The following is a 26343-nucleotide window of genomic DNA, read 5'->3' on the forward strand; positions in this document are numbered from 1 at the left end:
TCCTCCCCAGTAGCATTTTGGCCATCTTCCGACCTGGGAGTCCCATCTTCCGATGGTATACCGACATATCTGTGGTTGTACTGATCCATTTAGTTTTCATGGCAAGAATACTGGAGTGGGTTGCTGTTTCCTTCCCCAGGGAACGTATTTAGTCTGACCTCTCTGCCATGACCTTCCCATCTTGGGTGTCCCTTCACGGTTTAGCTCGTGACATTATTGAGGTGCTCAAGCTCCAGCACCACAACACGGTAACGATCTCCTTTGCAGAAGAGTACATCATGAGAAATGCCAGTTTGGATGAATCACAAGTCGGAATTAAGATTGCTGGGAGAATTATCAACAACCTCAGATACAACAGACGATACCACCCTAATGGCAGAAAGCGAAGAGGATCTAAAGAGCCTCTTGTTGAGGGTGAAAGTGGAGAGTGCAAAAGCTGGCTGGCTGCAAATGGCATCCGGCATAGGGGACGCCATCTGCCTGCCCTTTGCCATGATTGGCTATGTAAATATTTACGTAGCCTATCACGGCAAAGAGCAGGGGTGCAAATGGCGTAGCGGATGCCATTTGCCGCCACAGCCCGGCAGCAGCCCGCTGCGGAACGAGGAGGACGGACCTGGAGCAGCCAGCGCCAGGTAGGGTCCGTCCCGACCAGGCTTCACAGGGTGGCAGGGGGGAGCAGTCCATTCCACCACAGACTCCAGGGGGCCGGATTCTAAAGAATCCGGCCTTATTGGAGTCCGTGGCGGATTTCTCCACCATCCCTAATTAAGAGTTCAAGTTTGTTCTGTTTGTTTCCCATACTCTGGGCATTAGTATATAGACATCGAAGACCATGTGCTTTATAGTCTGACTTTCTTCCTACATGTTTCTGAAAGACTATTATTGGGTGCTATTAGAGCTGTTCTCTCCATTGTGGTGCATGAGCCTTTCTCCATTGTTACCCTCAACTTTACATCTCCCTTCCCCGTAGGATTCAGTTTAAAGCCCTCCTGATAAAGTTCTTCATGCTGTGGCCAAACACATTCTTCCCAGCCTTTGCAAGGTGTAACCCGTCCCTTGCCAACAGTACATCCTCCAGGAAGTATAGCCCGTGGTCCCAGGGCTTTAAAAGGGGATTCAATGAATTCATAAGAGACACAGCTATCAAGGGCTAGTACTATGACCTCCAGGATCAGAGGCAGTCTGCCTGCCTCTCCGAAAGCTGGTCCCTGGGTGAAACAACAAGGGGAGGCGAGCACCATTCACACTCCTCTTATGAGTCCTGGGGCCCATCTGAAGTTTGGATTATGTAAACCCCAAACTGATTCAGTAAGGCAGCCTTCCCCAGTCTGGTGCCCTGTGGAGATGTTGCACTGCAACACCCATTACCCCCTGTCTGGGGTAAAGTACCTGGGAATGATGGGAATTGCAGTCCAACACATCTGGAGGTTGGGGAAAGGCTGCAGGAAGGCAACCTTACATTGTCTTTGCGAGTCTGCAAGAAGGGACTCCCTTCTCCTACGCTTCCCATCTTCACCCATGTGTGGGGAAACACGCAGGGAAGAGACACTGGTCTCTTTGTTTTCCAGTTTGCTGGACTTCTACACTTTAGTTATCCAGTCAATAAACAGCCTGGGCATGCTGCTGAAGATTTCTCTCCCATTGTCTTGTTTCTTCCTCTCTGGTACCTTAAGGGCCCTTCCTGTCCTTGTCTCCAAACACCACAGCCTTCTGCCCATCCTACAATTAACTGTGGATTGCGGGCCTTGCAAATATCCAGGAAGGAGGCCCTGGCCCTTGACTTTCTGTCCAGACTAATTGTTGCAATCCTATGCATGTCTTCTCAGAAGAAAACCCCGCTGAGTTCAATGGAACTTATTCCTAGATCCGTGTGTTCAGAATTGCAGCCCTAGTGGCTGTTTGGGATCATATCATTATCTATCCATTTTCTCTAAAAAGACAAGAAGTCAGAGCCTCCCACAGGGAGGAAAACTGATAGGCAGCAGGCATACAACACAGAGAAGAACTTCATCGCACAGGTTGTGATTTACATGGAATTTACAGCCACAGGGTGTTCAGACAGCTACTACCATCCAGAGCTTTGAAGTCGGATGTGTTAAATGCATGGAGGATACATCTATTGACATGATAGCCCAAACTACATTCCTCCGTTTTTAGAAAGCATGGACTTCTCCCCATTTAATGCTGAGGGGAAACAGCAGTGGATGTTTCTGGCGACCATGCGCAGTCTGGGAATGTTCCCAAGAAGACATCCTGGTTGGCCACTAGCACATGTCAGAGGGACCATTGATTAGATCCAGCATTATGATGAGAGCCAGTGTGGTGTAGTGGCAAGAGTGTTGGACTAGGAGCCAGGAGATCTGGGTTCTAGTCCCTACTCAGCCATGGAAGCTCACTGGGTGACTTTGGGCCAGTCACAGACTCTCAGCCCATCCCACCTCACAGGGCTGTTGTTGTGAGGATAAAATGGAGAGGAGGAGGATAATGTAAGCTGCCTTGGGTTCCTTGCAAGAGGAAGAAAGGTGGGGTATAAATGCAATAAATAAATAAATAAATAAATAAATGATTCATACTGGTAGGACCTGCAACAAAATGTCGCAGTCTGAGCTGCAGCGGTTCAGGATTCCATCCACTCAATTCCCCCCAGCTGTCAGTCCCCCACCCACACCCCGCTCTCCACAGTCAGCATTCTGTGCCCCTGGGTACATTCAGGCCCCACTGGGCTCTTCTGGGGAGGGATGCGATTCTACTTTTTTTTCTTTTGGTACTTCTGCAGACCCCAAGCCTGCTGATCTCTCCCTCTTGTGCATGGGTCCATTTTGGCTGTATGAGCAATGCCACTCATCACCTGAACATCAGAAATAGAGGGAATGGTGTTGCTATTTAAGAATGTAAGCTCTGTCCCACTGGGTCAGACCAAAAGTCCATCTAGTCCTGCATTCTTTATCCAACAGCAGCCAGCCTTACAGGCAGGACTATGAAAATTAAGAAGAGCCCCCCACCATACAGGGGCAGTCTACCTCTGAATACCAGTTCCTGAGGACAAATAAGAGAAGGATCATCTCCCTGTGTGCTTCCCAGGGGTATCTGGTGTACAACAGTTGGTGTTGTATCTGGTGTACAACAGTTGGATGCAGAATTGTGGTCTAGATGGGTGTTTGGTATGATCAAGCAAGGTGATTCTTTCATTCCAGGAAGGGAGCAGCCAAGAAAAAGGTCCAAGGGGGACCAAATAAGAGATGCCCCCATGACACAAGACTATTGTTCCAGAGCTTTTCTACATGAGGCTGTTAATCTGCTGTATCTACTTTTGCTTTCATCACAGCATGGAGATCTGAGTTATGTACAAAGAGCTTTTCCTTTTCTGCTACATAATCTCTAGGTGATGCTGTGCTACAGAGGAATATCACAATTACACAAGTAGGAAAATGCCTTTTCTTTCACTTTCAGAAATAATACTCCATTTTCCCCACTCTAAAAAGAACTGGGAAAGTGGTTTTAGGGGTTATCTACACAAAGCTGTTAATCTGCTGCATCTAATTTCGGTTTCGTCGCAGAATTGAGTTCCAAGCACTACACAAGAAGCATTTCCTTTCCTCCTTTTCTGCTATTTAACCTCTAGGTGGCACTGTGGTATAGCAGAATAGCCCAAATCCACAAGTAGAAACAGCATTTCTTTCTGCGATCAGAAATAATACCCCATTTTCCCTGCTCTAAAATAACTTGCTGAAAGTGCTGTTTACAAACAGAAGTGAAACTGGAGGCTCACAATACCATCTAAAGAACCTGTAAACAACTGTGAGTAAGGAATCATGAGCACACAATAAATGCCTCCTGAAGAAAAGCTCCCAGTTATGAGTAGGTGTGGATGAGCAGCCAGACTGCTAAGATGCAAATTTTACTGGAAATGGGACAGAGTTTTTTAGGGTGTGAGGAAGTTTGGGGAAGCCTACCAAAGGTATGGTGGGGAACTGTTTACAGGAAAATATGCAGCTAGAATACCATTTCCCAGGGCCCCCAATCTCTTCCATAGAGCCCAGATTGACCATTGGAGCCAATGGAAGGTTTTTTCCCCCTCAGCTTAACTGCCACACAGGGGGCAATTTTCAAGGGGGGGTGCATCCGGGGAGGGAAGGGTTAACTCTCCCCTTCCCACATGCTGCAACACTGCAACCTCCTGCCCCCAGCTGCATGATAATAAAGCTTTTTAAAAAACAACGTCAACAGCCCTATTTTCCATTGGTTTGGGGTGCTCTGGCTCAGGATGCAAATTAACTGAAGAATGTATTTTATCTGAGATGATTTGGATAGGAAATTAATTGGCTGGCCTTGCCTCCTGTGAGATTTAAATAAATCCTAGTCATTCTTTCTAAATTTGGATGGATAGATAGATAGATAGATAGATAGATAATAGACAGACAGACAGATATTAGCATATGCAGCTTTTATGCAGAGTTGTGTCCTATGGGCCTGGGCCCCAAATCTTTTAAGTTCCTAGCAGTGCCCCTGCATTCACTACTCCCAGATTATATAGAATTCTATAGTGGTCAGCATCGATCACAGCAGGGCTACTGCATGCATCCCAGAAGATAAATGCTTCAGGAGATGCTGCGCTGCGGCTTGTTTTGCTAATAATAATGGCCTCGCAGCTTCCTGTCTAGCTGTCTCCCCTTCAGACCACCTGTTATCGCAAGCCTGAGAGCAGCACTTGGGCTGGTTGCAGCCATCCTTGCATGCCAGCTCTCTGGCAGATTTTGCACGCGGTGTTATGAGGGCAAAAGAAGGATGCCTTCCCTTGCATGCAACTGCATGTGTCTGCCTCTGCACCATGTACACCCACCAGTCTATTTGAAATATACCCCCCTCCCTGCTGATCTAACCTCCTATCTCTGCTAGATCAGGCTTGCAAATAACTCCATCACAGTGACTAGCCAGAAATACTTTTACTAGCCCATGCTTGCCCATACGTATCTACCTTATGCTAGAGATTGATACTGGTATTTTACAGAGACTGACTGAAAGGTGATCGCTGCTGCTAGTGTGAATACTCAAACGTTTAGACCACTTTTGCCTCTGGGAACACAGGTTTCGTATATGGCTCCAAACCCTTTTTACCAGAGGTGGTAGCAGGCCAAAAGAAATGTGCATTCACACTGCAGAACAAGAAACCTCTTGCAAATCAGCTCTCTTAAAAACCATTGTCTTGTGTCTAACCTGTCAGCTGAAGCACATGAGCTACAGAATCACAGAAGATGTATCCCTGGTCTTGTTGGGATGGTACTACGTCAGCGTAAGAACGTAAGAATAGCCCTGATAGATCAGACCAAGAGTCTATCTAGTCGAGAATTCTGTTCACACAGAGGCCAACCAGCTGTCAACCGGGAACCCACAAGCAGGACATGAGGGCAACAGCACTCTCCCACCCATGATCCCCAGCAACTGGCATACAGAGGCGTACTGCATCTGATGCTGGAGGTCTCATCCAGCCATCATGACTGATAGACTTATCCTCCATGAATTTGTCTAATCCCCCTTTTAGAGCTGTCCAGTATTCTCTCTCTCTCTCTCTCTCTCTCTCACACACACACACACACACACACACACACCAGTCTCCAATTGAAGTGGTACGGAGTGCATCACATGAGACTCTTAATGGGGTAGCTCAGCTCTTAGGCCACCTAGTTAAATTCCACCCAAACCACACAGATGCTGTTTCCCGTAAGCTGCTAACTAAGCAGAGATGTCCCTCCCCATGTGGCTTGGCTTCCTGGAAGCAACCGCACTGGTGGAATAATGTATGAATGAACAGAGACTAAAGAACATCTTATGATACAATCTGCAAACAATGCAACATATGATGGAGCCGTCACTGTAAGCCAAATCCAGGGACAAAAGATGACAAAATTCCTGCACAAAGCACCATTTTCTGTGGATAGTCATTGTAATGGGAAGGGGTTCCTTTGGTTTTTTTCAGAAGCCCTGGGCCAAAACAGAGAGAGAGATGTGTGCTGAGAGAGAGTGAGAGGTGGGAAAAAAAGAAGGAAGGATGTGTGAATCTAGCCAGGATTTCCTTCCAAGAAGAGACTGCATCTGGCAGTGTGAGTCTCTCTCCTATGCAAGGGACACGGCGTTCCTAACAGGCGAGCCATTAATTTTCTAGAGTACTGCCATGGTACCCAAGAGGTGCCAGCAACGTCCGCAGAAATAGCACCCTTCCTCCTCTCCCTTCCACTTTAAGACAAGAAGAAGAAGAAGAAGAAGAAGAAGAAGAAGAAGAAGAAGAAGAAGAAGAAGAAGAAGACGTGGCATCAGTCCACGGTGGGGGCCAAAATAATTGTCCTTCCTGGACCAGAATCACAGATTTCTGAGCAGATGGACAGGACAAAAGACAGCCCTGAGGGCCAAGTCCTGCAAAAATCTCAACAGTGCCAAAAACAGGGGTGGCAATGTGACCTTTTGCTGCCAGAAATAGATGAGATGAGATGAGATGAGAAAGGGAAGGGAGGGGAGGGGAGGGGAGGGGAGGGGGAGAGCAGGCCTGCCTCCTCATCCTGGGCCCAGATAGAAAGGGAGCAGTACATTTCTAGGGACAGGGGCTGATCAAAAGGGTTAAATCCAGGGCTGCAATTTTTAAATCAATTAAATGATTAAAAAAAAACTTGTTACTGACTATGGGTGCCATTCTATGCAGTTTTTTTTAATGGAACATCATTATGTTTAATATGCCTATTTATTTATTTTTAAATGCACATGGGAACCCTGCACCTTCAAAGAGGTATTTCCCCTTTTTCTGATATCCAGGAGGGTATACTTTTAAAACGACTCCAGCCAAAACAACATATATGCATGCATCATTTAAAAAATGAAGAATACTTTCAGGTCTATTTTTTTACCTTATGCACATTTAATTTTTGTGAATGGCCCAGAGAGCTTCTGCTATTAGGCAGTATAGAAATAAATAAATAAATAAGATCAGTCAACTGAAACCCACACAGTTAATCAACTAAGATTTCGTTGACTGCATGAAACCTTGGAAACCCCACCAAAGACTTACCTTTCAACCTCAAAACACAGTCCTATGAACAGCTAGTTCAACTGAAGAAATCTTGAATGCTCTTTCACTTGTGTTCTGTCCTCTCGAGAGCCAATTCATAAATTAAGTGAGCAGCGTGGGAGCCACTTGGCTGTGGTCTTGAGTCATGCCACTCCAGTGAGCTGGCAAGACACCCCCCCCCCTGCCAAGTGGGTGGGTGAACGATGTGGTTCCTTCCCACACCCTGTGTGTATGGGGGGCGGGGGGAGGGACCAAGTCATTTGGCTGATCCATGTTGTTGGACTCGATGGTCTTGTAGGCCCCTTCCAACCCTACTGTTCTATGATTCGATGGTTGTTCCTCTGCACGAACAGCACTGGGAGCTGCAATGGATCAGTCCACAGGTAATTAGCTGCCACACCACTCCAGCCATAATGCAGCCATCTGACCTGAGAGAGGACAGAACAGGAGCGAAAGACTAGAGAGGTAACATTTCTGAAGCTGTGGGAAGACGCTGTGGGAAGAAAATCCAGGTTCTTTTCTGGATTTTTTTGGGAGGGGGGAACAGAAATTTGGGGGAACATGGAAAAATAGCCAATATGTCTCTCTTTTTAGCACTCTTTACAGATTTAAAGTCACATTGTTACTTTAGGAGCCTAAAGTTCATTATGTGTAACCTGGTATGCTCATAAAATTATCATTACAATTTTTTAAAAAAACATTTAAAAGTAAACTCAGTAAATTTGTCATTATTGTCTGAATGAACTATACTTTTAAATTTAAGATATCAAACATGATAATTTTATGAGCAAATCAAGTTATACATAATGCATTTTAGGGACTTCAGCAAGCAGTCCCTAAAACATCTGGATCATCCTAGAAGCTAGAAGAAACAGGAGGAGCTCAGGGCAGAAGGTAAACTAGACAATACATTACATGCATAGTATCTAGCAGAACCTAGCCTTTTCTTTCTTTCTTTCTTTCTTTCTTTCTTTCTTTCTTTCTTTCTTTCTTTCAACACCAATGGAGTTTTGCCCCTTTTCTTAGCCCCCGTGAAGAGGGAGGCAGTGGAGGCTGGTGGCTCTGATGTCAGTGGGCCAGTGAATCTGCTCCAGGTTTCAGTCAGAACCAGTCAGAACTCTAAAGGAGCTATCCCAGGTGTGAATCACCTTGGATAGCTCCTTTAGAATTCTTACTGAAACCCGGAGAGGATTCACTGCCCCACTGACATTGGAGTAACCAGCCTTCACTGGAGGGAGGCCAAGTTAGGGGGAGAAGTGACTGGGTGGAAAGGTTTAATACCCCCCTACCTGTGTTCTGTGGTCCCATCTGGATTGGGCTCCTGTGTGCTTACAGAAAAGTTAAAATAAAGGGTAGACTCTGCCTGATGCTATGCATTTAACCAATTGTCTGGTTTAGCCCAGAGGAAGGCTTGTATACAGCATCTCGTCCTGTTTGTGAGGAATTGGTTGGGGTGGTGTTTCGGAAAATCTGGTCTGAAGACAAAGCTACCGAAACCTTATTTAGCTGGAGAAGATTCTCTTACCTATTAATAATTGTAACCAAGCCTATTTGACTTGGTTGATATGATCACGCCCAAGCGCCCTCTCCCTCTGAGCAGAGCCTGGCCAGCTCCTTGGTATACACCTGAGCTGAGGGCAATGAAGCAAGAGGGGAGACAGCTAGAACGCAGGTGGAGGAAAACCCGTGCTGAATCTGACCGAACACAGGTTAGAGCTCATTATTGAGTGTACTCTGTGGCAGTGAGGGTGGCAAAGAGACAGTCCTTTTCCACCAGCATTGCATCTTCTCAGTGTTGGCCAGAGGAGCTTTTCTGAGTGGTTCATGGCCTGTTACATTCTGGCCCAGGGAGAGAGACTTTGGAACCCTTGGTTGAATGCTGTGACAAGTCTGCATGGAATTTTGAAGATAAGGTCTCTCAGATTTTTCATGAATTGGACACCACAATTAATGCCGTTCCATTGGTAGAGGCATTCAGAGCACTGTTTGGTCCAGTTTTATTGGATGAGTTTCAGTTATTGAGGCCTGAGGATGCAGACAAGGTGCTTGGCCTGATTGACCATGTGTGTGCTTGACTCTTGCCCTTCATGGCTTATCACATCAAATAAGGAGGGGATGCCTGGCTGGGTCTAGGAGGTTGTAAATTCCTCCTTGAGAGAGGGAGTGGTGCCAGCCTCTTTAAAAGAGGCAGTAATCAGACCACGCCTGAGAAAATCTAACCTAGACCCGGAGGACATTAACAATTATAGGCCAGTGGCCAACATCCCCTTCCTGGGCAAGGTGCTTGAGCGGGTGGTTTCAGAACAACTCCAGGCACTCTTGAATGAAACGGATTATCTAGATCTATTTCAATCGGGCTTCAGGCCTGGTTTTGGAATGGAAACTGCCTTGCTCACCCTGTGGGATGACCTCTGCTGGGAGAGGGACAGGGGGAGTGCGACCCTGTTGATTCTCCTGGACCTCTCAGCAGCTTTCGATACCATCGACCATGGTATCCTTCCGGATAGGTTGTCTGGGCTGGGAGTTGGAGGCACTGCACTGCAGTGGTTCTGCTCCTACTTGGAGGGCCGACTCCAGAAGGTGGTGCTGGGGGATTATTGCTCTGCGCCATGGCAATTGTGCCATGGGGTCCCACAGGGCTCTATTTTATCTCCCATGCTGTTTAACATCTACATGAAACCGCTGGGGGAGGTTATCCGGAAGTGTGGGCTGAGGTGCCATCAATATGTGGATGACACCCAGCTCTACCTCTCTTTCTTGTCAAACTCAGGTGAGGCAGTGGCTGTTCTGAATCAGTGCCTGGGCACAGTAATGGACTGGATGAGGGCCAATAAACTGAACTCATCCCAGACAAGATGGAGATACTGTTAGTCGGTGGTTTGTCTGCGTGGCTAGGAGATATCCATTCTGTTCTGGAGGGGGTTGCACTCCCACTAAAGGATCAGGTTCATAGTTTGGGGGTGCTCTTGGATCCAGAACTGTCACTGACTTGAGGCACAGGTGAACTTAGTGGCACGGAGCACTTTTTATCAGCTTAGGCTGGTATACCAACTACGCCCTTATCTGGACAGAGATAGTCTAGCTACAGTTATCCATGCTCTGATCACCTCTCGCCTGGATTACTGCAATGCATTATACGTGGGGCTGCCTTTGAAAATGGTCCAGAAACTTCAGCTAGTCCAAAATAGGGCAGCAAGATTGTTAACAGGGACTGGCCAACGAGCTCATATTACGCCAGTACTTTTCCAGCTGCACTGGCTGCCAGTCCATTTCTGGGCCTGATTCAAAGTGCTGGTATTAACATTCAAAGCCCTTAATGGCTTGAGGTCAGGTTATCTGAAGGATCGCCTCCTCCCGTATGTGCCTGCCCGGACCTTAAGATCATCGTCAGCGGCCCTTCTCCATGAGCCCCTGCCAAAGGAAGTGAGGCGGGTGGCTACTAGGAGGAGGGCTTTTTCTGCTGTGGCACCCTGGCTGTGGAATGAGCTCCCTAGTGAGGTTCACCTGGCACCTACATTGTATTCCTTCCGGCGCCAGGTGAAGACCTTTTTATTTTCCCAGGCATTTTAGCTTCCAAGTCTTTTAGCTCTGGGGTTTTAAATCTGTATTTTAAATCTTTGCATTGCTGCTAGGTTTTATTCTGGTTGTATTGTTATATTGTGGTTTTAATGCTTTAATATTTCATATTGTTTTACAGTGTGCTTTTTGGTTTTAACTTTTGTGAACGGCCCAGAAAGCTTCAGCTATTGGGCGATATAGAAATAAATAAATAAATAAATAAATAGATTTAATTTAAGAACCTTTAAACAATCTTAACCTATTATTTGAAGAGTGACATTTTATTCACTTTTGTAAATAATTCCCCTTCTTAAACATCTTAATGTTTGTTCCTTTCGAAAGGTTGTCTCTAGTTGTAGCATCAGTCCAACGCCTATTCCATAGGGACCAGGCTACTGGGTTTCTTTTCGGTATAGAGAGTTAATTCTGGTGACAGAAATGGAAGATTTTATAGCTGAGGCAGCATTCCTTAACAGCGAGGTCTAATTGGGAACTTTATTAAAAACTGTGGCCCCAAAGTTGTGCTTTTTGTTTTTTGTTTTTCAAAGAAATGTAGGTGGGGAAACCCATATGGTCTGTTACATATGGTGGGATGACATATAGTCTCACATATGGGTTTTAAGAACTACATTCATTGACTGCTACTGCATCTAACTAGAACAAACCCAGAAACATGGGACTCTGTAGAACAGGTGGTGCACCTCAGACCTGCAGACCAAATCTAGGGGTCTCCAGATGGCCATGCCCCCTTCCCCTGGTCCCACTTCCTTTCATCCCATCACCAATGATTTTGTGGTTTCCTGGCTTTTGCACAGTTTTTGCCCATTCTAAAAGGTTGAAATACCTCTCCTAAGGGTTAGTTACTGGCGGTAAGAATGATACTTTTTTGTATCAATAATGTTTTTTCCTTCACTGCCTTTTGCCTTCACTGGAATGCAGCCCCTGAAAGCTTTTCCGAAACTGGATTTGGCCCTAGGGCTGAAAGACACCCCTGCTATAGAACAAAACCCAAACTATCAAGAATGCACATTTTCTTCACATATTATGTTATGGTGACTCTAGTCACATGTTGGGAAACTGAGCATCCATAAATGTCTTTCAGTAAAAGATTCATTAAATCAATAATGGTAATAAGAAAAGGAAGAAATAACTATGCTGGAAATCTTACAGAGGAGATTTTAAAACAATTCCCCCCATGGCTTCAAAATTCCCTCGTCTTAAACATTTTATTCATCAATATTTCCTAATCCAGAATTGTTCAGTGTTTCTGGACCCCCCCCAAAAAAAAAGTCCTTGGAAAAAAATGGAAAAAGAACTGGATGGCAGGGAGGGCTTCTGAATTTTTTCAGTTTTTTTCCAGGCTTTCACATCTCTGTGGAACAGCCTTAAAAGCTTTCTTACACTGAAGTAACAGTTCATTAGGTTGTTACGGCTAAAACAGCTAAACCAGTAACACTGAAATGAACAGAACTCACTGTCTGAATGTGGCTTTTGGCAGTAAGGGAAGTCTTGCCTCTTGATCAGCCTGAAAGAACTCCATTGAAATGGCTGGCTGGATTTACACTTCCTTCCTCCCTTCCTTCCTTCCTTCCTTCCTTCCTTCCTTCCTTCCCCTAAAAAGTCTTCCCTATCCAGGACAACAGTTCCTGTTAGAAAGTAGAGCTTTAAACACTTCATAACACTTAACTCTGATGTAGTGCTTTAGAAAATGTCCAAATGCTCAAAGCACAATTATATGTACACTATTTCACAACAACCCTTTAAGGTAGCGAGTGCTACTATCCCGATATTGGAGATGGAGAGGAAGGTTGAATTGGAGAGAAAGAGGCTTCCTTAAGACCGCCGGTGATTTAATGGTGGAAGCAGCATTTGAACCAGGGACATCCTACTTATGTGGGCCCCTTTTTCAGTGTCTCTTTCCAGCACCAGAGAGGAATGTGTAGTACTGGGTCATGTGGGGGAAGTCCGCATGATCCCTTCTTCCAGTACCAGCTTCATCCCTTCCAGAATCCAGGGAAACAACATAAGAAGGATCCATAGCATGGACTCCATCCACATGGCCTCGAGACTCTTGATACCTAACCTGTTGCCCTCCAGATCTTTTGGACTACAACTCCCAGCATTCCCAACTATTGGCCATGCTGGCTGGGGCAGCTGGGAGTTGAAGCCCAACCTGGGACCTTCAAGACGTTTTGGAGTACAACTCCCATCATCAGCATGCTGGCAAGGACAAATGGGAGTTGTACTCCAAAACATCTGGAGGGTCCCAAGTTGGGGAAGGCTACTTTATGGCAGGGGAAGGAACTGAGACATAGTGCGTCCCACACCACAAAGCTAACATCTGAAGAGGCTGCTAAGCCTCAACCACACTACTGAGAGTAACATCTGAAGAGGCTGAAGAGGCTAACATCTGAAGAGGCTGCTAAGCTGCAACCACACTGCTGAGTAGCTTTCTGCCAGCACAAAGCTATGGGAAGGAAGGTACAGGCTCCACTCTGGTCTGCTATACAGAGCCAGGAGTAGAAAGCCACATCCTTCATGGAACCAGCATCTGAACTGAACACCTTAATGTCAATGTTCTGGAGGACTAGGAAAAGGACAGACCTAGCAGAAAGCTTTGGCAAAAGTGAGAGGAAGTCAGCAGAACTGGTTCCTCTGTTCCATAGGGGATGCGTAAAAAAAATCAATGAGAAGCAGGAATGTGTGTTTTTCTATACCCTCTGTGGGATTGGAAGGTTACACGGGAGGCTGGAGAAAGCTTGCACTCTGGCTGCCAAGGGGAGACCATCAATAATTTCAGTGGCGGGGGGGGGGGGTGTTGCATGCCTGTAGAGGTTTTCTTTCATAGTTTTAATTCTCAGGGCACCATCACACCAGGCACCGCTCCTACTAGGGGGGAGAAAGACACCCCTCCTTCACCCAAAGAAGCTAATGATTTCCCACATGCCAAAGAAGCCAATGATTTCCTGCAACAGGCAAGGAGTGAAGCCAAAAAAGGAGGGGTGCATCGCAGTGTGTGCAGTCCCCGCAAAAGCACAAGAGAGGTTGTGCTGCTGATTGCTAGGGGAACAGCGTTCCCATCCCCGCCAACACTGCTGCAGGGATGCGTGGATGCAAGCAGAAGCCAAAGGACGCTGAAGCGGCAGAACGGGTTGTTTTGACTCCCCCATGATTAAGAGGTTGAGTGGCACGTGTGGAGAAATGATAGGGCAGGGGCCAACAAGGCCTTTTCAGAGCAGCGTTCGGTGCAGCACCACAGAGGTGAGGGTTTTGCTGGTCTTCAGAAGCAGCAGGATCCAAAGGTCACACAAAGAACGGAAAAGCTCCACTGGGCATAAGAGGGATATGTGCTCTGCTGTACATGTTATAACTCTGCCCAGTGGAGGCTGGTGGCTCCAAGGTCAGTGGGGCGGTGAATTTCGCACATTGGAGAGCTCCTTTAGAGTTCTGACTTTTTCTGATGGAAGCCCAGAGTGGATTCACTGCCCCACTGACCTCAGAGCCACCAGGCAGGTCACAGTGAGGAAGGCCAGGATCTCTTCTCGATCATCCCAGAGTGCAGGACATGGAATCATGGGCTCAAGTTACAGGAAGCCAGATTCCGGCTGAACATCAGGAAAAACTTCCTGACTGTTAGAGCAATACAGCAATGGAACCAATTCCCTAGGGAGGTGGTGGGCTGTCCCACACTGGAGGCGTTCAAGATGGGGCTGGACAGCCATCTGTCAGGGATGCTTTGACTCGGATTCTTGCACTGAGCAGGGGGTTGGACTTGATGGTCTTATAGGCCCCTTCCAACCCTACTATTTTATGATTCTATGATTCTATGACTCTATCCCTGCCTATGCCACCTCCTTCCCTCCCTGCTTATCTTTTGATCTCTCACCTCCCCGCAAGCTCTGATCACCTCTTTTGTCCTTCTCCAACTCGCCTCCCTGTTTTCTTGTCATGCTGCTCCCTATGACTGTGTTGTCAACAGGGGGCAAAATATCTCTCCCCCACCTACCCACCCAGGTCTTTGTACTACCTGGCACTGGATGCTGGAGAAGAGAGGCCCACCTGTACAACGGCCAATGACTACTCCAACACCACTGGAATTTGGTGTCACATCCCACCTACCTGGGTTAGGGCTGAAATAAACTATTTGGGTTCCACCCATCCCTGGTTTGGATGTGAGGGAAGGAAGGCAAACAGTATCTCTGTATTTGCTTTAAGCCAGGTGGCAGGAACCAGCCTTATGGGAGCTGCCACAGCATGCTGTTGCTTTTGGGTACCGGTGCTGTGTTAGGACTAGCACTGTGTGTCCATCTGTGCTGCTTGCTTCCCACCTGCTCAGTCTGTACAAACTAGCAAAATGCTCTGCAAACCGGGGAGTGTGAGATATGTATGGTGTCACTGTGTTGGTTGTTGCTCACCTCTGCATGCCTAAATTTTCTGTTGACACTTTGCCAGGCTTAAAAGGTCTGAGGAAGCAATCTTTGCCCCATACCTTATGACCCCCACAATGGGAGGCTTTTTTTAAGCCTACCTGCCGGGCAGTGGTGTGTGGGTGGGTGTTTGTGTGCATGTGTATGTGGGTGTGGGTGTGTGAGAGGGGGGGGGAGAAAAAGAGAGGTGACCCCCTACTTTTTGCTTTGGCTCCATCCACTGCTACATACGAGACCCAGAAAATTAAAAACAAATGAATACTCAGGCTAAAAAAGGTTCCCCAGCCCTGTCTTAAAAAAGGTGTCCCCAACCAGTCGTGTCCGACTCTAGGGTGCGGTGCTCATCCCCGTTTCTAAGCCGAAGAGCCAGCGCTGTCCAAAGACGCTTCCGTGGTCATGTGGCCAGCATGACTGAACACCGAGGTGCACGGAACGCTGTTACCTTTCCCGCCGAGGCGGTACCTATTTATCTACTTGCAATTTCTTGCTTTCGAACTGCTAGGTTGGCAGAAGCTGGGACTGAAGACGGGAGCTCACTCCGTCACGCAGCACTCGGGTCTCGAACTGCTGACCTGCCGACCTTCCAGTCTGCAGTTCAGCATCTTAACCACTAAGCCACCGTGGCCCTATAGCCCTGTCTTAGTTAATAGTTAATAGTTGCTAGGCATGCAAATAGATCTGAGTGGGGATTGGTGCAGTGGTTGTTGATGTCATAAAGAGCCAGAAAAGCAATCATATTCCCATATGCAAGTCCTAAGGAGGAAAGGTGAAGGGGTGTGTGTGTGTGCTTTCAACCAGGTGAAAGGTTGCAGATTTCACAAACAGACACTGTTAGCTTTCTCTCCCTCTCAGTTTTCCAAAAGTACTGGCTAAAGATGTTTTGGAGGTAAAGGTGGACAGAGAGTGAGATTCCTTCCACAGTTGAGACTTTTAGTGTTGGAATTAAAACACAGTTCCACAGAGCACTTAATATATTATCCAGCAGTCCCCTCCCCATGGCCAAGATCCTGCTATGATGCTTACTCAGAAGTAAGTTCTATTAAGCAAAGAGCCATTCAATTGTTAATTAGAAGTTTCCTGTTTGTATTGCTTCCAGTTGATCATGACTGGGCCATCAGTGATAAATAGCCTCTCTTAATTGCCCCCAATATCTATTTCTGTTCCTGCAGGGAAGAAGGAAGGCTTAATTTATGATTTCCTATCATTTTTAATTCCTATGCAAGGAAAACAGTAGATCTCCTCCCCCACTGTGATGACCCACAGCCCTCTGATCTTCCAATGTGCAGCAGAGGCTTCTGATGAGGACAAGGCACAGGCTACTTCCTTGAGGATGGGACAGTCAGTGATTTATTTAGGGCCCTCCCAGCCAAAGGACACAGCCCTGCCATTGTCCTCTGAGTCAGAGGATGAGTCCCTGGTAGAACCTCCATTGCCCCAGGCTTGCTCAGGCTGCAAAGTCTCCAGCGACAAAATCAGGCAAGGGCCCTTTAACAGTCTGATAGGATCCTCCAGGAGGGGCAGAGCTGACCACACTACAGGTCTTGTCAGCCTACATAAATCTTCAGTTGGCTTTAGCTCCCTGCTGAGACAACATCTTCCTATTGCTGTGGTAGGAGAGAGTACCAGCCAGCAGACCCACTTAGAGCTATCCAAGGTCCTTCTTTTGTTCTGACTGCTATTGGATGCTATCCCCTGTGAGCTTCAAAGTATCATAGAATGTGACACCCACACCCACTAATTGGAAGAGAAAGGGATATTGAAGCAATGATGAGAAACTATTTGATGGGCAAATAAGAGTCAATACATCACTAATCCCCTAGTTGTAGTCAACAGGGAAACAACAAAATGGGCAAGACCTGCAAGGAGGAAACATTTTATTAAAGGCACAGGAGACCTAAAAAGGCTCAACAGTTACACTGGACAGGTTGGCAGTATAACTGCATTTTATTGTGCACAGCAGGTCAGGGGTGGGGGGGAGGCACAGAAGAATGACACAGGAAACACTGGATTGCTATTCTTTGATAATAAAATCACCTGAATTCCCAGTAACAAGTAAATGAACAAAGGGTGGCAACTCCAGAAGGAAAGGACTAGTATGGAAGCAACTTCAGAGTTGCAGGGATGTAGGAAATTATAACAGATAATACTAAAACATACACACATTTCTAGTACACTCTCTCCTCCCATCATGCTTTGATTGTCAGCAGCCAGCCTGATGCCCAAGGAAGCCAACAGTGTACTGGGTTAGATGGACAATTGATCTAACAGGCAAGGCTGTTCTTATGAGCTTGGGCCACGCAGAAAGCCTACAGTATCTGAGCTTTCCCCGATCTGGTGCCCTTCAGATGTTCTAGACTACCATGCTCAGCCTTCCTGACCATTGGCCATGCTAGCTAGGACTGATGTGACCTCAGTCCAACTGAAGCCTAAAACCTCTGGTGGGCTGGTCTATCTCAAGGAGCAAAACCCCCCTACCAAATTTTGGAGGCTGGGATAAAGGCCCATCGCAGCTTGGCAGCAGGACACATGCTTTGCATACGGAAAGTTCCATGTTCAATGCCTGGTATCTCCACCCACAGAGATCTCTGGTAGTAGACCCAAGAAAGACATTTGGCTAAGACTGTGAAGAGCTACTTCCAGCCAGATCAGAGAGTGCCTGGCTGGCTGAATCAGTGCCTGGCTGGCTGAATCAGTGCCTGGCTGGCTGAATCAGTGCCTGGCTGGCTGAATCAGTGGTCAGACGCAGTGCCTGGCTGGCTGAATCAGTGCCTGGCTGGCTGAATCAGTGCCTGGCTGGCTGAATCAGTGCCTGGCTGGCTGAATCAGTGCCTGGCTGGCTGAATCAGTGGTCAGACGCAGTGCTTGGCTGGCTGAATCAGTGCCTGGCTGGCTGAATCAGTGCCTGGCTGGCTGAATCAGTGCCTGGCTGGCTGAATCAGTGCCCGGCTGGCTGAATCAGTGGTCAGACACAGTGCCTGGCTGGCTGAATCAGTGCCTGGCTGGCTGAATCAGTGCCTGGCTGGCTGAATCAGTGGTCAGACGCAGGGTGAGGCATTCACTTCATTTGTCACTGACCCCCGATCACCAAGCAAAGGAGCTACTCCGTAAACTAGATGCTGACCAAGGAAATAGCCAACCCAGGACGAAATTACGCATATGTTACCCTAGGAAGCAAATAACTGACTGTCACACCCCCATGCTGCAAGGGATCGTCTTGTTGTAGGAACCCCATCAGTCAGGGGGAACACATAGTCTGGGCTTAATCAAAGGAAAACTGGAAATGTTTTTTAAAATTTATTTTCTCCCTAATAAAATCCAAGAAAAAAACAATGCTCCTTAGAAACAAATAATTCCACACACCGTGCAATGCCAATAGCATCTGAGCTGTGAAATGCAGCAGGTTCTCTCCGAAGTCCGCCCACTTTTCTGGTGAGCTTAGCATGGTTTCCACATCCTGTCCATCTGCCTCAAGACTCCTACGCTAAAATACTGGCGTTATAGCTGAGGTGAGCAGATTGACCCAGAGACTACAGACATGCAGCCTCCTCCTACCCCTCTTTTTGCTGACCAGGGTCTTTGTAAAAACTATGAAGGAGCTGCTGGCTTTTCTAGGATATTTTAGCAGGTTTCTCACTCTCATGGTGGCAGACATAAATCCAAATATGTGATTGGCAGTATTACCAGTGTTGTCTTATGTACAGAACACATCAACCTCTTGGCACAGATTCACTGTGAACTGACATTTTCCCTTGTCACCTATTTCTTATTTGGAAAAGAAGCAAGACAAAATGCCTGAATTCTTACTTTTACTTGTCTTATGTACAGAATTCTTACTTTTACTTGTCTTATGTACAGAACACATCAACCTCTTGGCACAGATTCACTGTGAACTGACATTTTCCCTTGTCACCTATTTCTTATTTGGAAAAGAAGCAAGACAAAATGCCTGAATTCTTACTTTTACTTGTCTTATGTACAGAATTCTTACTTTTACTTGTCTTATGTACAGAACACATCAACCTCTTGGCACAGATTCACTGTGAACTGACATTTTCCCTTGTCACCTATTTCTTATTTGGAAAAGAAGCAAGACAAAATGCCTGAATTCTTACTTTTAAAATATTGAAAATCTTTATTACAATTGGAGGTGCTAATGGTGTCTCTTTAATTTCTCACAGCTGGGAACCCACTTTCCAGGCAAGTGTAAACCAAGGATTCCAAGAAGTCTGCCACGAGGAAACAAATGGGTTTGGGATGCCCAAAGTGCATCTTCGTTTGCAGTACTATGGAGCAAATCCTAATAAACGTGCTTCTCATTTATTGCAGTATAGGGGCTAAGAGACGTTGCACAATCCTATGTATACTACAAAGTACATCCCACTAAGTTCAATGATGCCTATTCCAATTAAGGATGCATAGTTTAGGCTGCAATCTTAAACACATTTACTGGGAAGAAAGCCCCATTGAACTCAGTGTCACTTACATCGAAGTATTTGCATAGTGTTGTGCAGTAAGCTGAGAAATCAGAAAGTCCAGGTTTCAGATATTGCTTTTGTCATCCATTCAACAAGTGGCCTTCATCAAGCCATGATCCTTCTGCTTCAGTCACTGTCACCACCACCACACTGCCTGATCTGCAATATGGGACTAATAATACTGGTCCACCTTACAGGGCTGCTGTACAGATTACATGACTGATGCATGCAAAGTGCTTTGAACACTCCAAAGCAGGCTGATCCCAAACTCCAGATATTTTGGACTTCAACTCCCATCATCCCCAGCCAGCATAGGCAATGGCCAGGAATGCTGGGTATTGTAGTCCAAAACATCTGGAGGACACAAGGTTGGGGAAGGCTTCTCTATGGTGTGATTTAAATTTAGTGGTGTAATGGTAAATTTTGAAGTGCAGGCACTCATCATGACACTCCTCATAGCTGCAGCCCCATGGAGATTCCAAAAATGAAGACAGCTGTGTTGATCCACATCAACACACCAGTTCTAGCAGTTTTCATCTCCACCAGGAGACGGTCTTTTGTAAAGTGAATGGGTCTTGATTGCCCATTCAAGATCAAACCACCCCAAAATACTTTATAAGGAGGAACAATATGTTGCTGCTTGCGAAATTCCTTTTCCCCTAGCTGCTGTGAGGACTGCAGCTAAGTTCAGAGGGAACAGGGAATTCTGAGCAGGGTGGCAGATGATGTCAGCATCCCTGCTAATAAAAAAGTGCTGGTACTACATCTCTATGAGTCCTGGGTCCACTACACCACTGTTTAAATCTGAAGCATTATGACTGAACATGAATAGGGCTAGAGTGTAAGGGTCCAACCCTACATCATCTCACTTGGACATATGCGTATGCCCCATTGGAACCCATAGTATTTACTCCCAAGTGAGCATTATTAGGGCTGGGCAATATCAGGCAGGCAAAGCTCACTCTTGTCCTAGACATGGTGCTAGCAAGCCAGCATGGAAAGGAGGAAGCTATACCCTATAGCATGCTTTCAAGGTGCCATAAGGGAGACTTTAGGGAATCCAAAATCTCTATAAAAAGTAGGAAATTGCTCCCTTGATCTAGTGGGAGAGAACTAAACAACTGTCTGTAGTGCCTGTGTGATTGAAAAGGATGGTTGGTGCCCTTCACTGCCTCAAGATGATACACAAAATCAGAGACTGGGCTGGGGAGTCCATAGGGAGCCCCATCTCATACATTTGGAAACTGAGTCTGAACTCACCTGTGGCCCTGAGAATTACAGAAATCATAGAGCTGGTTCACCTGTGCATGGCCATGATGACTTGATCGCTCCCTCACTTGACCACTCAGCATGTGCCATGCACTGCTGATTGTGTCACCTGCCTCCGCTTAAAAGTATCACGTTTGGGGTTCAGTCTCAGGTGTTGTGACAGCTCGAACATATGACAATACATCTGTGAAGGCTCATAGCGTTGCTAACCACCCTGAGGACCTTTGAATGGGGAGATGCCAAAAGTCCAGCCCCTGGCATAAAGGCAGAACCAAACAGACCAAAAACGAAATGCTGGTGCTTTTCCCTCAGCCATACAAAACCACCCCTTTGCCTCCAAAGCAAGTAGGTAAGGAGTTTTGTCAAGGGTACATCTCTACTCTGCAACCTTACATCAGTTTTATACTGCTTCAGTTGGAATGGCTGACTGCTTCCACCCACCCACCGGCCCCCCATGGCTTACAAAATACTGGGATCTATAGTTGGTTCTGAGGTATTGTGAATTCCCTGTTAGAGAGCCTGGCCCCTGCACAAGCCATGGGAATGACTACTAAACCAGGGCTACAATCTTATGCATATTTACTAGGGAGTAAATCCCACTGAAACCAGTAGGACTTACTTCTGAGTGAGGTGGCACTGTATTTGTATGGGCTGTATCCAGGCCCCAACAAGGCCCTAGCTTTCAAGAAAGGATTGAACAAGTATCTTCTAGGACTAATTCTGGGCATAAGACACTACCGCTTAAGGCAGGGGTTCCACTAGAAGCCCTCACTGCTTCCCTTCTGGCCCTAGGTGCTGAAACTGGCTATGGGCTAACTTACTGCCCACATGAGCCCAGCCACCCCTCTGTCCTATGGGATTGTCCCCAGATGCAGGCAGCTGGGTTAAGGGGACTGAGACATAGGAAGCTGCCTTATGCTGAGTCAGATCATGGGTCCATCTAGCCCAGTATTGTCAACACTGACTGGCAGCAGCAGTGCTCCAGGGTTTCAGGCAGGATGCTTTCCTAGCCCTACCTGGAGATGCCAGGGATCGAACCTGGGACCTTCTGCAGGTGAAGCAAGTGCTCGACCACTGAGCTGCAGTACTCTTGCTTGAGTAATATTTACAAAAAGAAGGACTCCAGTTATGGCGTGGTGCCTTCCAAGGCTTGGTCCTAACAACTGTTTTCAGTGGCAGGGCTCAGCCCTGGAACAGGTGAATTGAGAGTGGATGAAAGCATCCCTGAGCAGGTGCAAAGCATGGTGCCTCACCAAAGAGATGCCTTTGGGCCAGTCACTCTCAACCTATTGGGTGGATTAAAAATGCCATATTCATAGTGCTGAGCTCCATAGCAGGATGGGTGAGATGCAAGTGTCATTTAACAAATTGGGGGAGAGACTTCCAGGCCAGATGATGCTGTTTCCATTGCCCTGACATCTCTTTCTTTACAAAGAGTGGCCTTAGTGATGAAGGCTGGGAAGTGATAGAAGCAGGAGTGGAGAAAGTTAGGAATCCTCTTTCCTAAGGGCATAAGGACATAAAATATTGGATTAGACCAATGGTCCATCTCATCCAGCATTCTATTCCCACAGTGTCCAACTGGCTGCCTGTGGGAAACTCAAAAGCAGGACATGAGTGGCCGGCATTGCCCAGAGTGGGCGATTAATAAATTTAATAAATAAATAATAAATAATTAGCACAACAGCACCCTCCCGTTCCGGTTCCCCACAACTGGCATACAGAGGCATCCTGCCCCTGATACTGGAGGTAATATATAGCTATCAGCACTAGTAGTTATCAATAGCCTTATCTCCCATAAATTTGTCTAATCCCCTTTTGAAGCTGTTCAAGTTGACGGCCATCACTGCACATTCTGGAAGTGAATTCCATTGTTTAACTATGCGCTGTGTGAAGGACTTCCTTTTGTCTGCCCTGAATCTCCTAGCTTTTGGCTTCATGGGATGGCACTGGTTCTAGTAATGTGAGATTCAGCATGCGTGTTGGCTGGGAACACACACATCTAGGAAAGGTGCCATGACCTGTGATATTCTGAAGAAGTGGTGTGGTTGGGGTAGGGGTAGGGGGTCAGGGTGGGGTGGGGACATTACAATAGAGCATGGTGCTGCCAAACAGAGGGTGTTTCTGGAGCCTTCAGCCCAGAAATGCAAGGAGAGGCTACAGATAGACAGACACACAAACACACACTGCAGGAGGACCCAACACTTGAGCAAAAAACAAAACAAAACACCCCACTGGCATGATGCTAGCCCACATGGGCTGAGGACTAGCCAGTACAAGGAAACACGAGAACATAAGCGCTGATGGACCAGGGCAGTGAAGGCTGGTAGCTCCGATGTCAGAGGTGAATCCATTCTGGGTTTCAGTCTGAACCAGTCAGAATTCTAAAGGAGCTGTCCAAGGTGCGAAGTACCTAGAGTTCTGACTGGTTCTGACTGAAACTCGGAGTGGATTCACTGTCCCACTGACATCAGAGCCACCAGCCTCCACCGAAGCAGGGCAAAGCATTCTGCTCCCAGCAGCAGTCCATCAGATGCCCAATAAACGTGGCATGAATGCAACAACCCTTCCCTCCTGTTGCCTGTGCCCAGAACATGATATTTAGAGAAGAAAGTGCTTCAGAGCATACTGGAGAGGTGGGTATGTGGACATTGGAGTCAATGATTACTCTGCTAAAGGGGGAGGGCATACCCCAGCTTTGGAACTTTGTCCCCAAGAGGCTCGCCTGGCATGGGCATGGTCTCTTTTCAGTGCCAGGTGAAGACCTTTTTTTTCCTTGGCCTTTTAGGTCCACCAGCTTTAAGTCTTCCTTACATTAGCATTTTTTTCTGCTGTGTTATAATACTGCATTGTTACCCTTTTTAATCCGTTTTTATTGACGGGTTTTGATTTCCTGTTAGAAGCTGCTCTTAGAATCCTCACTGGATTGAAACAACACGACGTGGAGTGTTCAGAGCATCCATCGGTACATGCCATTTGGTAGGTTACAGGGCTTCCTCCCCTCTTCCAGAGAACTTTCTGCCAGCTGCTTCTTGGACGCAAGAGCGTCCTAATCCTAGACACCCTAATCAGGCCTGGCTTTCCAGAACTTCGTTCCCAGCGATGGACTCGAGCTCTGGGTTGAAAAGCGCTGCTGCTGTCCATGAGCGGCGAGCAGCCCAGAGGGATGGCTGGCATGCCGCTGGAGACCGGGTAGATTCCAAGCGGAAGCCACACATAAAATAACCCCACCCGGCATGGGGGAGACAGCGTCTCACCGCAGCGTGAGCGTCAGGGGACCCCCCATCTGTCGCCCCGTCCCAGGGGTCCTGTTCCACACGCCTCCCAAAGGGTGACCTTAAAAAATACCGTCCCCAGCCCCCCGCGCCGCTCCAAGCAGCCAACTGCATTGGCTTCGGCTGTCCGCTTGGGAAACTGACCTGCTGCCGCCGCCGCCTCCATCCAACTTGCGCCAAGTCTTTGCCAAGCCAGCGGCTGAGAATTCAGACGCTGACCCGAGACTCGGCTCATGAGCATCGGTCCAAAAGCCTCTTGTCTTCCCCTGTCCTTCCTGTGCCCAGAGAAGGCACCGCTGCCTGCCTTGCAAGGCAGGAGGCCGAGCCTGGGCGTTTCTCCCCGCTCCTTCCTCCTCCTGGGATGGCAACTGGGATTGGGACGAGAAGGCAGCGGCGGGTGGGGTGTGGGGTAAGGCTGAAGGTCTGCTAAGGAGAGTGGTTCCTTGGCAACAGCAAGTCTGCCCTCGCATGCTAATTGCGCCGGGCTCCGGCCGTGGCTGGCGGCGCGGGGTGCGGGGAGAGGCGGGAGGGAGAGGCGGAAGGGAGAGCAAAGGAAGGGGGAGGAGGTTTCCAGGCTCTGGAGGAAAAACAACCCTCGAACTGCTGGAGGGCTGCGGCGCCAAGCAACCCCTACGAAGCCAGCGGAGCGAGCGAACAACACCTCGGCCGTGATTTCCACGCCAAGCAAGCCAAGGCACCAAGCCCACCGTCTTCTGCTTGGCTTGGCTAGATGCATCCCACCCCACACATATACACACACCCCTCGACTGGAACGCACTTCCCCCAAACACACGCTACAAGGGACAAGTAACCTGCCCACCTCCCGTCTCCTTCTCTAGGGAGCCTCCAAGCACCTGCATCTACCCCTCCTCCAGCTGGACTTGGCACCTGGGAGGTGCAGCCACGCTCCCCCCTCCCGCCGCCTCCTCCCTCCCTGCTGCCACCGCAAGGAAGGCAATCTTACCGATGGTGGTTTTGGAGCCAATACAGCCCATAATCGACGGGGACAATTTAGGATGGCAGTAAACCTTTGCTCCAGACCGCACACATTGCCACAGTACCTCATGGGCTGGGATCTGGCAGGAAGGCAGGCAGGAAGGCGGCAGGCAGGCAGGCAGGCGGTGAAACCAACCGGAGAAGTGATGTCTTTTCCCGGGGCTGGACTGGTGACACAGAGAGAAGGGGGGATTAGGAAACACACAGACACACGCACACACAGTCTCCAGGAACCGCTCTGGCTCTCTCTCTCTCTGTCTCCTCCTCCTCCTCCTCCTCGGTTTCTGCCCCCTCGAGAAGCTGGCGTCTCAGGGACACTGGGGCTGAACCACTTGCACGTTCGACTACGTCACTGCTGCTGGCGGAGAATTGAGAGAGAGGGAGAGAGAGGGCGAGAGGGAGAGCGGCAGCTGGCTTCAGCAGCAAGACGCTATGGCTTCAGCACCGTGGACAGCAGCAAATTGACTTCAGGGGGCGATGGGTGGTTTCAGCACGTCGGACAGCGCTCCGGGAGCTGCACCCCGGGGCCGTGGGATTTTGTGTAGGTGCCCGATCCATCGCCTGCTGTGTCAGGTCTGCTGAGCCTGACGTGTGGCCACTAACACCCCTGGCTCCTATGCGCGGACTGGGGAGGCTTGACTCACCTCTCCCAAGACACCCAGCCCCAGCCCTGCCTCTCCCAGATTCCTTGCTCTGCATAAGCAGTAGGGGTTCCTGGTGCCTGCAAGAGAAGGTGCTAGTCCCCAAGAGAATGTTATTAGTAAGCAACAGGCGTGGGCAACCCGTTTCTCCCACCAGCCACCCAGAAAGCCCCCTTACTCCAAAGGCAATGGTTAGAATCCTCTTCTGCTGGAAACTACTTTTCCATATGAATTGAAGACTAATTTATAATCTTGATTCCAAATAATATGTGATGTGCTTCCTTTTCAGCCAAAAATTGTGTGGAATGGTCCATGCATTCTTTTCAAGCAGACTGTTTACCTATTCAGTGGAGGCTGGTGGCTCCGATGTCAGTGGGGCAGTAAATCTGCTCCAGGTTTCAGTCAGAACTGTAAAGCACGTTGGATATCTCCTCTACAGTTCTGACTGGTTCTGACTGAAACCTGAAGCAGATTCACTGCCCCACTGACATCAGAGCCACCAGCCTCTGCTGTATCTATTTACATCAGCTTTCTATTTCCCCCCAAGGCTTTGCTCAATGAAACCAGTCAAAAGCCTCTGATCTAAAGACAAAGATACATCACTTCTTTCACACCTACAGAAAGCCAGTTGAACTTGACGGTGTC

General features: G+C 47.8%; 1 protein-coding gene across 1 annotated transcript in view; it reads right to left on the minus strand.

The window, feature by feature from the left end:
• The window catches only part of FAM131A (family with sequence similarity 131 member A), a 79300-nt gene extending 54229 nt beyond the window's left edge, over nucleotides 1-25071 (minus strand). The window contains exon 1 of the mRNA XM_084842086.1: nucleotides 25026-25071. Within this exon, the coding sequence (XP_084698212.1) occupies nucleotides 25026-25056 (31 nt within the window). The 5' untranslated portion in view covers nucleotides 25057-25071. The remainder of the gene's footprint in view (nucleotides 1-25025) is intronic.
• Nucleotides 25072-26343: the final 1272 nt, after the last annotated feature.

Source organism: Heloderma suspectum, chromosome 3 (genome assembly GCF_057233095.1).
Source record: "Heloderma suspectum isolate Gila_16-S chromosome 3, 16-S_ref, whole genome shotgun sequence".
Taxonomy (NCBI): domain Eukaryota; kingdom Metazoa; phylum Chordata; class Lepidosauria; order Squamata; family Helodermatidae; genus Heloderma; species Heloderma suspectum.